A 15,615-nucleotide genomic window follows, 5' to 3' on the forward strand; every position below is an offset into this window, starting at 1 on the left:
TTTAAAATTCTACGCCCATCTGAGTACTATTGATTCCAAAATGGCACGTCAAGTTTGGAGATTTAAGCACTATCTGCCATTATTTTATTTATTTACTTTTTATTTTTATTTTTTTTTCTCATGTCTGAGCATAATTCCTGTAGAGGACAAAGTAGTGATGTGGTTACATGATATCTTTAAAACTAGGTTGTGTCTGAGATGATAGTAGTCTTCAAGACAAGTTATAGTATTTCAGAGTTTTCCAGGCACCTTTCTTCAGAAAGCTAGAAAGCTAAGAGAATCAGAAGTGTGGTATTTTCCTACCCTAAGAGTAGGAAATTCTTTAAATATGATTTCCTGTTATGTTCCTCAATTAAAAGGACTACTCTGATACTAGGTGGGAATCCTCACAGAGGTTTGATGTTTTCTTGGTGTACAGCTGGAGTCTGCGCTGATGATATTGGATAGGTGGTAGGCTGACTGCAAGGAACACTGTTGAAATGCAGGAATCCAAAATCTTTAAAGCATTCTTTTAGGTTTACTTATATAAATATATATATATATATATAAATATATATGTACAATAAATATATATACATAATATATATTTTTTAATACATGTTGAACACTCAAAGAGAAAAGCTTCTACCAGTAAACAGCTGAGTTTCTCTACCTTCTTATCCCTATTGTATAATCTGTCATCCTTTTCTCACATTAAAATAGCTACATATTAGTGTGTTCTATACCTGCAGAGCTGCTCCTGTCAGTTACTTTGCTGTGTGACCTGCAGAAGGGGTACACAGATTTTCAATCACCATATTTAAGAAGTTTTGCATACATTAGAGAACGGTGATTTCATCTGACTCTCTGTATTTGCAGGTCTTTTTTAAACCAGGAACTAAGATATTTGCATTATGCCCTTGTATTGTTTGTAAACCTTCGTTTAAAACCTTGGTCAGTAATTTTATGAACTGCATCACCATGCAGATGCTGTTCCTGGTAATCAACCATGACACAGTAAAACAAATATAATATGTGTCTCCTTTATCATGCATCCTTAGCAGACATACGGCTCTGCCTGGGAGGACCAGATTAGACAGGGCAGTATGTGTTTCCTTTTAGCTGTTATTCTGTTTTTATAAGGTTGGTAGTTGTGAACATGTAAGAAGAGAATTTTAGGGGCAACTTAGTGTGACTTTCATGAGATGCTTCAGGTAAGATTTATTTATGGAAATATATAGGTTTTCAGGATTGCATCCAGAAATAGCATTTTAAGCACTGTCATCTGGATAACAAGAATTAACCATGTAATTAGTTTCAAGTGAACTTGAAAGGTGTTGCTTAACTTGTGTGAATTCCACCTGAGAGAAAAATAAATAAATACAAATTTACATTTAAATGAATTTTGGTTATTTTTGAAGTTTTAAATATTATCTTAGATCATTTGCTTCATATTCAGACACTTCTTTCACTTCCCAGTTCAGGAAGCAAAAACTGAGGGCTTGAACCCTTTGTATGGCTTTAAGATTGGAAGGGTCACCATTGAATTAAATTTCCCTTGTTTTTTTTTTTTTTTTTTTTTTTTTTCTATTTTATGGAGAAACTGCAGAGAAAAGGTTGGTGCTCAGGAGCTATTGCTTTATTAAAACAACAGGGAAGTAAAAATCGGAATCAGAATGGGACATAGATCTAGGCTGTAACAGGAAAAAATCGTGCTATATTTAAGCATGTACAACAATAAAATGAACGTAGGTGAAGACGGAATGATTGCCCAGCTGTTAACTGAGCAATTGCAGAAAATGGCATGTGCATGGTACTGCTGGTATTAGTTACTTCTCAAGAGTACCTCTCACAACTAGCAAAAATAAGAGGAGAAATCTAAATCCACTCAAATGGTAATGGTGGCTTAGTAGTTAGCATGTTTCATTGCCTGTGGAAGCCTGATATTTCTTAGACCAGGAAAGAAGGTCTATTGTCTGTGTCTTGGCTCCGCATAGTCAAGATTTGTTTTCATGAGCCCACATACTGTGCCCTACTGTTGACGGGAAGCTGAATATCCTCCTCCATCACCAGCTAAGGTTACTTTCCCTCCCAGAATGCACATTTTAATTTGGAACTCTAACACTTCATTCCCAGAATCATTTAGAATTGTTACTTGTTGAAATACTACTTGTAGTAGTGCTTGTAAAACTCTGTGATTCAGAGGAATATAATTAGTCATTAAAAACATCAAAAAGTTTATACTGCTTTCATATATATCAGACCCCTAATACTATGTTTACACTACTTTGTGCTTTAGATAATCCTGTTGAAATCTTTGGAGCAGCTTTTCATGTATATTAGTTAACACAAGTAAGGATGGCTGAACCTGGCACATCATAATCATAAACACAATGTTCTTGTCAAGTACAATGAGAGAAATCAACTGCTGTGACAATAATTGCTATTCAAATTCGTGGTTTTAGAAAAATAATTGTTCAATTATTTTTATTTTAGAATTGTACTTGCTTTATAACATATCAATTAAAATGTGTTCTATTTGCCAATAAAAAGGCAGTAAATAATATTTCAGAAAAACAGCATATGCGATCTCTTAGGAAAATTCTACAATATTAATTTAATAACAGACTTCGGTGACTCATTTTCCTTGTATTAAACTACATTAACAAGCTTTTTTTCATTTTCATTTTTTTTTCCTGAATGCTATTAATTTTGGTTCATATTTCAAAATATGAAAGAGAAACATAGTGCGGGGGACACTGCTAAAATTAATGTTGCACTGTGAAATGTACATTTTTTTGCTCTTGGCACAGATAGTGAGATGAAGGGACATGAGGCTTGTGGATCTGTAAGGATATTTAACTGTTGTTTCATCACAGCAAGGTCTAAGTAACTAAGCAACAGCTGTCTTGATAGTCCAACTCCTGTTTTCAAAAGAATACTTAGGAGGACTTACACTTAGGAGAAGTATAAGTGTACACATATAGGCACTAAGTGAGACCTCTATACACCTAAAAGACTAATGAAAATAATTGTTGTGTGCTTATATATCTGTTAATAAGCATTGTGGACAAATAGGAGCTTATCTGTTGAGTGAAACAGTTGGTGCTGAGGACCGACATCGACACTATATATGTCTTGTTTTTTCACGTTGGACTAGCTTGAGTTTAGATCTGTGGATATAAAGTCCATTTGTGTCTAGACTATATCTTCCAGTATAGCCTGGAAGCATCTTGAGCTCCAGGACTGTTCCACAGTCAAAATATAATGCCTCATAGCATGTGGTGACAGTCAGTAAAAAGCTCACTCCAGATCCACACTAAACCATTGTGGTGCTCAAAATAGAGTCCCACAAAATTTTTAATTTTAATGGATTTAAAAGTATATTAGATTTAAGGTAGTGTGTGTGGTGTTTTTTTTGTTTGTTTGTTTGTTTAATATTTGCTTTTATCCAATATGGAAATTTATACGCAGCTGTTATGCAAATTATGGCTTAAATAAGATCTTTTTTTTTCATGGATTATTTAATACATTTTTGGACATTTTTATTTCTCTTTTACATGTGAAATAAAAAGAGAATGAGAAAAGAAATAGTGAAGGATAGAACATTTTCTTTTGTTCTGTTTACTTTCCATTTATAACATTGGTTCTTGAAATATTTATATATAACTAATGAAATAGTTCCTTTTACATCACTGTAAAAGTGAGTAAATTATTTTCCCCTATATTTATCCCAGTGATTTGAGTTTGTTTAAAAATGATCTACAGGTTTCATTTTAATTTGCAGATACCAAGCAGCAACACATCCACTAATACCCTTTACAGTCTGTACTAGTGATTAATCTTATTTTTTTGGTCTACCTCCTAATCACACAGAAAAATATTTCTCAGTTACAGAAAACACTGCCATCTCAGTCCTCAGCTAGGCCTCTAGGCTAAATATGTCTAAGTATGATGTCTTTTACTTTGTACATTTAATATGTATGTTGCTAAAATGGTTGTGCAGGCAGTAATTATTCCTTGCTTTTTTCCTTTTCTGTGTTCTAATAAGTCTCTCCAGGAAGATGCTGTGTAGCCTAGACTGTGCTGCTAGACCTTGTTATTCTATTGCAGCCCTTCCTTGGCCCCTTTCCTCTACGTGTCAGACATGAACTACTTATCTTCAGGGCTTCCTCTTCAGTTTGTCCATTCTTTAATTGTTTATTTTCTCCTACTTAACACTGAGATGATAACTCCCAATCACCCTGTAAGCCATGGTGATGGACTGTTCATTTTCAAACTTGCATTTTCAGTGTTGCATGTGGTTTGAACAGGCGAATGAGTGAAGCTATGTCATTACCTTCCTGCTGATCATTTCTTTGATCTAGACACTACAAAATCCTGATAACACTTGGGCCGCTATAGTTTTGAGTGTGTCTTACCATAATAATTGTCTTATTGTGTAGATTTACATTCATAAGTGCATATTCATTCCATCTGTACTCTGGATCAACATTTCATAACCCATCTGCATTGCAAAGTCATGTGTATTTATTCTTTTTCAGTATATGTGACATTATGTACAATTATAATACAGAAAATAAATCATAATAATGCCTGAGTTTAATTCAAATTGTTCTCTTCCAGCCTGTGTTTCTTACTAAGTATTTCCATGCTAGATGAATGAAAGCCTTAGTATTTTCTCCCTATGGAAATTTATACATGCTGTAGACTAGTCACCTCTTGATCTTTTTAAAAATTGAAATGATTGAGCTTGTTAAAGCACTGTCAGTAAAAGATTTTCTTAATATTTTATTTTATTGATTGATTGGTTACTGTTTCTATTCTTTCCACATTGTCAACCTCCTTCAAAAAACATGGACAGAAGAAGTTCTGTAGGCAGAATTTCAATAACAAGTCTCATAGTATCTGTTTTGGCAACACCAAAATAGTGATAAATTTATCTCCTAAGTGCTGCTTATTACTGTTCACCTGGTTGTTTTAACCCTATAAGTTTCAGCATCCCAGCAGCAATTCATGCCACGGATTTATGTACTGACATCCCAGTGTTTTCTGCCTTGTTCTTTATTCCTTTTCTAATCTCTCCTAGCATCCTATTTGCTGTTTTAACTGCTACAAAAAATTCAATTGATATATTCAAAGAGCTATCTGCAATGACTTAAAGACTATTTTCTTGAATGGTAATTGCTAATTTAGACCTATCGTTGTGTATCTGTAGATAGAGTTTTTTTAATTATTATTATTTATTTTTATTATTTATTTATTTATGTTGTGCACATTGCCTTTAGTTCATTGTCACTGAATTTCATTCTCTTATTTAACTGCCAAGTCATTCAATATTGAGATTCTTTGTAGTCAGCTTTAATTTTTATTTATTGCTCTACATAAAACAAGACTGTTACCTCCCCACTGCCTAAATACAGATTAGTTTGACAAAACTTATTTTCCATATCTGTCTTCTCTTATTAACACGAATTTTGAGTCTTTCTTCTGATTTATAGTGAGAAAAAAATGATTATTTGTATAGAAAACAGAGAAAAAGTCAAATACTTCATGTTTACTTGCCAGGAAAAGATGGCACACAAGTGAAAACATTGGACATTATCACTACTGTAATTTCCAGATTATTTATTATTATTTTATGTGTGTTTTTAAAACACTTGTTTCTGATTTTGCGCATAACACAAAAGATGTTTTGACTGATGACAGGAAACTTAGATGTGTGACCCAGCTCCATTGACATACAGATTAAAGAAGGAATTTGGATGAACTTTTAAGTGAGATCACTCAAGTTTTTTTTTATTATTATTATTTATTTATTTTTTAATTATTTTTTTTTCCCTAGATTACGAGAATTGTTCAAAAAATAGTAAAAGCAAAAGACAGGATTTTCTTGGGAAAGGGATTCAGTTCCTGGCTACAATGAAAAAGACGCAAAGTGCAAGGATCTCTTAGTTTCTTGTGTTCAGCTCTCTTGAGTTCATCATCTTTTTCGAATTCCACAAGATTTGAGTTCATCATCCTAAATAGAGTTGCTGATGTTTTCCTTATTTATTTTTGAAAGGGGTATAGAGGAGATGGTTAAGATGGCTTACCCTTGTACAGCATGCTAATTTATATCAGTACGTCAGTACTCCAGTGTTATCTTGCTTTTAAGCATCTGTGGCAGTTTCTAGATAGATTGTGTGGTATATGGAAGGGAAAACTTTCCTGGGAAAGATTATTTTTAAGCAGTTATTTGTCTAATAAAAAAATGGAAAAGAGTTGCTGCAAAGGTAGTTTATTCTGCAGGACAGTGGGGTTTCTTTGTTCTGCTTTTCCCTGGACACTAAGTAAAAATTCATAGTCAACTTGTGATTGCTTTCAAAGAAGACTAGAGAAGGGCAGACAGCCAAAGATAAATTTTAGAAAGTGAAAGAAGTGAAATCAGAGTGCACAAACTGAAGTAATACATTAAACAAAATGGTGAATGTTCTCTGATGGTTACTTTCTGTCATAACATAGTGTGTGCTACTCAGATAATTTGTCGTAAAATCTCTTAAGAGGAACTCTTTTAGTAAGAAATACTGTGTTACCAAGATGGTGCATAAATTAAAATGTTCTTACTGCATTAGTTCCTGCCAGTGAAGACCCATGTAGAAAGATGATTTACAATGAGTTTCATTAAAGAGTAAGGTTGAAATTTCTCTTCAGAATTCTCTAAGGTTCTTGAACCAGCACTTGCCCTCTCACGTCTTTTTATTATAGATCGCTAACTCTTCCACAATTTCCTGTTCAGAGGATGATTTTTAGATATGCTGAACTGTTCTGATCTATTGATCAAAACCAATCAAAATTCCAACTACCTTTGTTTTTTAGAAAATCTGTGCCAAGAACCAATAAAAGCACACCACCATATTTAAGATGGTACTACAAGGAGAGAGGCAGAATATATCTTCCTTTTCCATAAAAATCCCTAGGTCCCAAAGTGCATTAAAAAACTGCTAAAGGAAATGCTGGTGGTTGACATTGGCTTTTAAGAGGAAAGTCAAACTTTACATTTAGAAACAGATCCTTTAACCATTTTTTCCTTTCAGGTTCAGAACTATCAGCCTTCTTGGAACTAAACAGACAGAATTAAGTCTTCTACATAAAAACAAAAACACAAAAAAACACTCTGTTAATTTTAATTATATAATTGATCATTTTATGTCTAAATCACTTAATATGTATGGTACTTTCCTCTTTCAAACCTAGCCTTACTCTGACATCCTTTCTCAAGGGTGTTCAAAGAAATTGATAAAAAGAATTTAGAAGCTGGCAGTGAAAAGAGTTTTAAGTGAATAATATGTTGATAGAAAGCTGTATTGATTTGCATTACTTTAACCGTCAAGGTGAGCTTGTGTTATGGAAACTGAGTTTTGAACATAGCTGGAGCAAAAGTATTCTTTATTGTGAAATACTCAGCGGTACAGCTGATTCTTGGTTGCTTGCAGACCGAGGAATGATTGAGTGCTTTCATTCCATTACCTTAATGGAGACATTATACTACAGTTGCCATAAACTGTTTTCTAATAGTCTTAATATCATGGAGAAATATTGAATGACACGAGCTGTTCCTCCTGGAGATGCATTTTGAGGTCATAATTTTAATTCTGTTTACAACATGATGTAGGGAAATATTGGTGTTCCTGCGTGGATAATAATTGTGTTTTGCACTCATGCACAGTACTCCATTGAAGTGTACTGCTTCAGAGAATTCTTGGTATTTTCCATATTAGTTAAAAAAAAAATACATTTTGAAGCTTTTTGGAAAAAATATTTATGACTAGAATATTTAAACATTTACATGCTTGTATTGATTGGAAACACAGTAGATATGCTCACATGACTGAAAGTTCTTCACACAGCTTGAAAATCCAGATATTTTCATATTTTGATGATCTAAATCAGTTGAAAGATGTGCTGTTTACCTTAGGTGTCAAATTTAGAAGCCTTTTTTCAGTATCCAGAAATTCATTAACGGTTGAGAGTCCAATGATCTTTCTGTGAAAATCCTTTATGGATTAAATGTTACAAATACAATATTATTGGAGCAAGAGAGAAAGCATATGCTCTCATTGTGAACTGCAGAAGTTTAATAGTTTAATCTTTTTTATCTTTAAATTATTTTCTTTCTTTTTTTTTTTTTGTCTGTTGTATCTTCAGGGCTGTAAAGCAGTTGTGTTCCTTAGGATGTTTTCCCTGAGGTTCTCACTATAGAAATTATAAAAATACTCGATTTGATTAAAGAGACCTATTGTCATCTGCAGACCTGGTTCCTCAAAACAATCATATTCATTGCCTAGTTACAATTCCTTTATCCCAGGAAATTATTCAGAATTTACATACCAAGAGAGAAGTATAATTTTTTTTTTTTTTTTTTATCAATTTATGCTATATTTCACCCTTTTTCCATCTGGTGACCTTGAAACTTGCAGCGAGAGACTGTTATGGATATGTGGACTGTTGTTGAATGTTGTAATGGAGCTTAACCCACACTAATGGAGACAATAATAGCCCTTCAAGAAGTTAACTGCAGTATCATATGCGCGCATCCTCTTTTAACTTTGAACCTGGATGGTTGACAGTTGTTTTTCATCCTGGTATAGTTCAGTTTTCCTCTATTTTTGTATTTTTTTTTTTCCATGCTTAAATGTATTTTCATTACCATTGATACCCTAAGAATTTAAGCTTTTTCAGACAATTATGTTACAACTACTTTTTTTTTAATACATATTTTTTTTTGTAATTGCAGTTGTTTCTTATCCTTACTGCTGGTAGCTGCCGTCGTTTGGAAAATCAAACAAACCTGTTGGGCTTCTCGACGGAGAGAGGTATTAATAATTTAAGATTATTGTGGTAGCATAACTTCCAGAATTTATTGAGAGCTTTGATGAAGAATCCCACTTCCACTTTCCCCACTCTCCCCTGTATACACAATTTAAATATCCCTCAACATTCTACTGACTCCCCCCACCCTCACCCCTGGACTTTTTATGTTGAAGAAGAAGAAAACATTGCTTTAAATTACAGAAATTGCAGAACTAGATTGTAGAAAGCTATTATTATTTTTTTTTTATATATACCAGAATATACTCTCAGTCTCAAAATGCTGCATTGATAAGTTGATTGAACACGGGATTGTAGTGTAGTATCTCAAACTTTCCCAGGAGGTTATTTGGTGCTGTTACTTTGCTGTGTCATTATCAAAAGTTATTGAAATATATAGTAGGAGAAAACTCTCTTTGCAAAGACTTTATACTTTTTTTTTTTTAATTGAAAGCAAAATTCTAGTTCTATTGACATCAATAGTTTTGTCATTAAAACCATGGCACAATTAAACCTCTTCAATGAATATTCATACATAAACCATATTATTTTATAGTGTGTATAGTTATAGATGGGTTGGAAAATTTGGCCCAAATATTTGTTCTTATCTGTTTAAAAAATGATTAGACTTAGATGAGATTAAATTTAAGTTATGTATATTGCTACGTGTATATGGCAAGACTGAGCTAACATATACTTGTCGTAATTAATTTTATTCTCATAAAAAAAATTTGATGTTTTTAGACAGATATTTTCCTTTGAAGCTTCTGATCTTGATAATTTTTGGAAAGAATACTTGCTTAGTAGTAGTATAACCTGAATAAATAAATAAATAAAAGCTGAGTCTTTCTCTAATGAATAAATGTTTCTTAGTATACTGGCACTAGGAATGTTTAAATAACTTTTTTTTTTTTAAACTGTAGATCTATAGTGAATTTATATATGGTTTAAAAGTACCAGATAACTAGCACTTACCACTTTCCTTCACTGAAATTATAGTGCACTAATGCCTGTCTTAGCTTTAAACTGGTGCTACAAAGAAAGACATAGGTTATAGTAGTTATTTTTTTTTTTTTTCCCCAGATTAATAATATAAAGCATGTTCTACGTCTAAGGGCAAATGCTCATATATTTGTTGTTGTATAGATTAAAGTTACCTTAAACTACAGTATTCAATTCAATTTATTAATATTTCATTTGAGTTTGTCTCAGTACTTAACTCATTAATAGTCCTGTGCTACAATGTGTTGCAATGGAATGCAGCAATTCTTTGATATAATTTCTCATTATAATCAGGTTGTGTTATTGGCATGTTGAAGAATAAATATGAACATACGATTTTATAGATTAAGGGAGTCTACTCTTATTTCCATGGTTACTCTTCTAGATGTTTGGAAATTTGCATTTTTAATTTATTCTGTAGCCATCATCCTGTAAAGAACACACATCCTTGTGGATTTTTTTTTTTAAATTCCAAGTTTTATTTTCCTGATATTATAAAAAGTATTTCTAAGACTTTATGAAAATTCATACAAGCTGACTAATAAATACATCATACGTGTAAATCAGTTTCTTTGGAAGAGCAAAATAGAAAGAAATACTTTGGAATTGGATTAAAACTCTCAGACGCCCATGCTTGAGTGCTGATCTTTATTTTTCCTCGAGTATAGCCAGAGAAACTTGGTTCTCTCTAATTCAGAAATGTTCCTTGTTTGATTTCAAAATTATTTGAGTAGGTATTTCTTCATATTTTAAATGAGATAAGAAAAAGTGCCTACAGATTGGTAGCATTATGTTCATAAATGTTTAAGCAAACGGTCTGTATTTTCAATCCACTATAGCACATCAGCAGCAGTTCATGTCAGATAATAATTTTTTGATAACTCTCCATGTAGTGTTTTCCTTTAATCTAGATCAGCAGAAGTTTATGTAGGTAGGATTTCTTCTAAGGCTGTGGAATGAAGTGAGAATAAATTGTCTGAATAACACACAAGTAGAAGGCTACCTATTATTGAAAAGAATCCTGAAGTACCTACTTTTAAAACCCACTGTTCTAGGCTGATGAAGTTTTCTTCTATTTTAGTCCTTGAAAGACAGGAATGTTGATTCTTTAGATGTTTCCTTCAACATGGACACAAACTACAGTAAGACATTAAATATAGAAGAAACACAAACAAATATGGAAAAAGCTGTTAATAGCTGTTAATACCTATTCATCAAGAACTCCGCATTTATTGTTCACCTCAGTCTGCTTTCCCCTAGAGAAGTAGAATCTTATTATCCAGTTCTTTTAGTGATGAATTTTATCACGCAGTTGATGTAAACAAATACATATTCTTTTTAAGTTTTGCTAGACTTCTATGTTTAGTTGAAAATTCGTGTTGTGTTTTGCTCTCTGGCTTTAATGCTTGAGTAAACTTGGTCATTACTGATTCCAAACTGAATGTAGCATGGCATCAGTCCAATACAAAGCAAGAACAAGTTGTTCCCATTGTGTAGTGGGAATGTCTCAATTTTCTATGAATTTAGAATTTTTATCTCTAATTTCTTTCCTAATTTGTTGCCCATTGAGTGAAGATTTACATTCTGCTGCTCAGAGTACTGACAAAATCTTAGTGAGCAGTTCATTTGAATTTAGTCTCTGTTACATGTATGACATTACTATATGTATATGAAAAAAATTAAAATTGTTTTCCAAAGAATTTTAATTGATGTTTGTTAACACTGAATTTAACTTCCCTGTTCCCACATCTATTTTTCTTTCCATTTAATTACTTGAGATCATTTTTCCATAAGCCATGTACTTGAGGGTTTTTTCATTCATAATAAAATTTTGCTTCTCAGCTTTTTCCTGCTTAAATTGCCATCTCGTAAGATGTACTTTATCTTTTGAACATCTAAATTTATACTTTAACTCCTGGCTGAGTTTCTGTTCTTCGTTCCTGCCTTCTGAAAGAGTAAGAAAGAACAGACAGACTCTCTATCTCACCTTCTACCATCAAAGTTATTCACCTTGTGCATTGAAAGAAAATGGGAAGTATCATTCTTTTATTTCATGGTTCTAAAAAGATCAATGAAACATTGCAGAAGAACATGAACAACCTCCTGCCTGGCATCCCTTGACACCTTCCTCTACCCATCCCTCCCATGGATCAATGACATTTTAAAAATGTTTTTAAGAAAGGACAGTGTTTTTAAGAAGTGGGATAGTGAAATATTGCTCATCCGAGAGACCTTGATCCTTGGAAGGAACAGCACAAAATTTTATAAACTGATTTTCCAAGCACTTTTGTTATGGCACTATCTTTCTTAAGAAACAAACCAGAGGAAATGGGAACAATCTTATGGGTACCAAACTTAAGTTCCTACTTACAAAGCAGGATAACATTTGTGGGCAAGCCTGGAAATTCACGTAGAAGTAAACAGAAGGTGAGAAATATTTGTCAAATAAATTGAAGGAGTCCCTAAGTATTTGAAGTTCAGGAGCAGCAAAGTATTTTTAGAACAGTCTAAACTAATTGCATAAAAAGATAAGATATATATTCTAGATTTTAATTGCTCATCCTTCTTTTTCTTCCAAAGACTCACAAATCTTTCTAGCAGTACCTTTTTTTTTTTTTTTTCCTCTGTGAAATTGCCCTTGTTAGTTCAGTGGATGAAAAAGTGAGACCTGTCATTTTCTTCCCAAAAGATTTGTTAGGCCTCTTGCATTCTATACCCAGGAGCCCATCTGTGAAGTTTCAAACTGACCCTCTTTTCCTTCTTTAAACACACACACACAGACACACAAAAGATATATCGCCCAGATTTACTAAATAAGAAAACTGAAGATAATGTTATTTGTTGTCTCTGCATCTTTCATATTTAAAGTGTTTGTTCAGTCTTCTACTGAGAATCGTTGCAGGAGAATCTGTTTATAGAACATTATACAGAAAAGCTTGACATGTGCCTGCCAGTTTTCATAGTGTCTCAAAGGTTTTGTCCCTTGAACTACTTTTGACTGAAAGGCACCACACTACAGATGAAATTTGCATCCAAAGCAATTTCTCATTAACAACACATCAAGGTTTTCTTTTTGCTCGCAGAAAAACTACACTGAGGTCACTAACAGAGCTCATACAGATGGGTTTGTAAGCCTCACATCTTCTAGCTGTGGTACTATAGCAAATATTTGTCCTTCATAAGGTAAAGCAGCTGCTGCTAAGATAGACCATAAACTGTACATTCAGCCAGATGTTTTAAAGATTTGTTGTCATTAATCCAGAAGCATGCAATCCCTGATAAACATACAGATGTCCTCTTCTCTTCCCTCCTCCCCAACAAAGACAAAATACATTTGTAGGCCAGTGTGTGCTATTTGTGTATATTAGATCAGACAATTACTTAAAATGCAGTCTTATATTTTTTTCTTATGAAAAACTTTTTTTACATATTACTATAATTACATAACAGAAAATTCTTATATATCTTAAAAATAAGACTTGGAATCTTATTTGCTTGTGTAATACACTGTAAGTCTCTTGAGAAATGAGGAAGTAATGCACGATTGCACATTTATGTAAAAATGTTTGAAAGCATGGTATTATATGTGTAAAATGCTTGCCTAACTTTAAAGGTTAATATCATTCCTTTATTAGAATTTTCATATTTATATATAGCATTTCATTATACAGTCAGCTGTGCACCATTTGCCTGCCTGAAAGAATAGCATGTACAAGCACAAAAACATGGAATTATACAGAATACTTGCTTTATACAGTGTGTGGGTGCCACACAACTTATTGCTTCATTTTATTGAATAAGCTTATGTTTGTTTAAAAAAAAAAAAGACCTCTCTAGCCTTAATTTTAATACCAAGGTAGTTTTATTCTCTTGAATATTCAAAGATTCTTAAAAACACACAAATGAAGCTGAAATAGACTGCTTCTTAATAACAGTAACAATTCATGTAACAGCTCTATGCTCATTTCTATGGTAACCCTAATAAGAACAGGAAAGTTCAGTTATGTCAGTAGTACTAATGAATGTAGACAATATGTGAATTCCAGCTAGAACTGTTTTACTTTATATTGTAAGGTCACTTGCATTTTTAAAGTATTCCTTTTATTAAGTGCAATAATGGCTTTTGGTGTATTTAATATTGCTTATGAAGTGGAATATGTTTAGCTTAGGAATATTAATACACATAGAACACGGTGTATTCTTGAACATGAAGCAAAGGAGCAAAAGGAGTACTTTGGTTCATCTATATGTTTTAAGGTGGGTAAGGGACCACCAAAGACAGGTGGTCCTATAAAGAAAATGAGAAAATATTCTTATATATAATTAAAGTATCCCGATGTGTAATTTTATTCATGCATGTAGGTGTCTACAGGTTTTATATACTTTGTGTTTCAAAGTTAACCTCACAGATCACTTTTCTTTTTTGGTAGCTTCTTGTCTGCTGCTTAGCAAATATCTTACACATCTATATGTACTTAGTCATAGACTGTGAGTAATCCTTCTGAAGTCAAAGGAGCTATTCATAGGACTAGAATCTGAATTTGTTATATTGCTCAAGCTCTTCTGAAATCAAGAGCTATGACTGCTTATTTCAACTGAGGTTGTAGTTTTATTGAGGACAACTGGGACATTTATTTTAGGTTGACTTTTTCTGCATTCTTTCCAACCTAAAATTTAGGTTCCTCTCTGAATGAACCTTTCAAGTGATATGCCTAGTTAGCTGGCAGTAGCTCTTGCCTCAGGACTCACTCTGCAATCACTTCTGAAAGAGACAAAAACAGCTCATCCCACCCATTTTTTGTAGTGTTCATCTTTACACTGTGATTTAGTTGTGGGAGACTTGACTATATAAAGGATCCAGTGAGTCAAATTGCCTTTATTTAGTGAGAGTTAATCTTTAATTTTGTAAAATTGAGGTTGTAATTATAATACTGTCACTTAATAAAAATAAGTGATTATTACCTGATTAATTCCGATAATAGCTCTGCTCAAATCATGTTTATTCGCTAGATAGAAAAATGTGAAATGGTACAAGTGGCAGACTCACTAATCTATTGGAAAGGCTTATTTGGGGGTGAGCTACACAAAGTTGATCTAACATAGATATCTCAATAAAATATATAGTTCTAGGAGGCGTCTGTGAACAACTATCATATAAGACTAGGGGCTGAGATTGAAGGACTCATCTCAGTTGTTGAAGTTTATGTATCTTCTGCCAAAGACATCCATCCCAGGAAGTAATTGTAGGTGTCTTGTGTCGATTCTGTTTTTGAATTGTGGTCTTCGGGGTGAATTCACCATGACCTGACTGCAGAGAATTGACTGGTTTTGTTTGGACCCTCCATGGTTATGATGTTCTGTTTCCCTTGTATTCGAAGGCATGGCACATGAGGGCACAGGTCTGTTGGAATAGTGTTAGAGTGTTATATAGACTGGAGGAAATGAACTATACTAGCAAAATTACCACTTTGGTCTTGGGGAATCAGCAGATTTGCTCCAAAAGAGAGCTCGAGTATATTCCAATACACATGCAGTCTGGACAACCAACGACCCAGATATCAAAAGTGCTACATGACTCAACAACAGAAACAACTCTAAATGCTGCAAAGCATAAACTATACAGGTGTTTTGATTATATCTAGATATGACCAGGAAAAGAAACTTGTTGTTCTTAATACATAATAACCAAAGTTCCTTTTCACGTTTGCATAGTGTAGTTAGCCTGAAGGATCCCAAGAGGGAATAGTCGAAATAAATTAACTTCATTATGTATAATTCCTGGGT

General features: G+C 33.2%; 1 protein-coding gene across 21 annotated transcripts in view; it reads left to right on the forward strand.

Moving 5' to 3' along the window:
* Positions 1-15,615, forward strand: part of ATRNL1 (attractin like 1) — a 519,713-nt gene that overhangs the window by 290,942 nt on the left and 213,156 nt on the right. For all 21 annotated transcript variants that reach the window (XM_083844108.1, XM_083844135.1, XM_083844109.1 and 18 more), the window contains one exon: positions 8,756-8,834. In XM_083844108.1, coding sequence (XP_083700234.1) covers positions 8,756-8,834 — 79 coding nt within the window. The remainder of the gene's footprint in view (positions 1-8,755; positions 8,835-15,615) is intronic.

The sequence above is a fragment of the Anser anser genome, assembly GCF_964211835.1.
Source record: "Anser anser genome assembly, chromosome: 7".
Taxonomy (NCBI): domain Eukaryota; kingdom Metazoa; phylum Chordata; class Aves; order Anseriformes; family Anatidae; genus Anser; species Anser anser.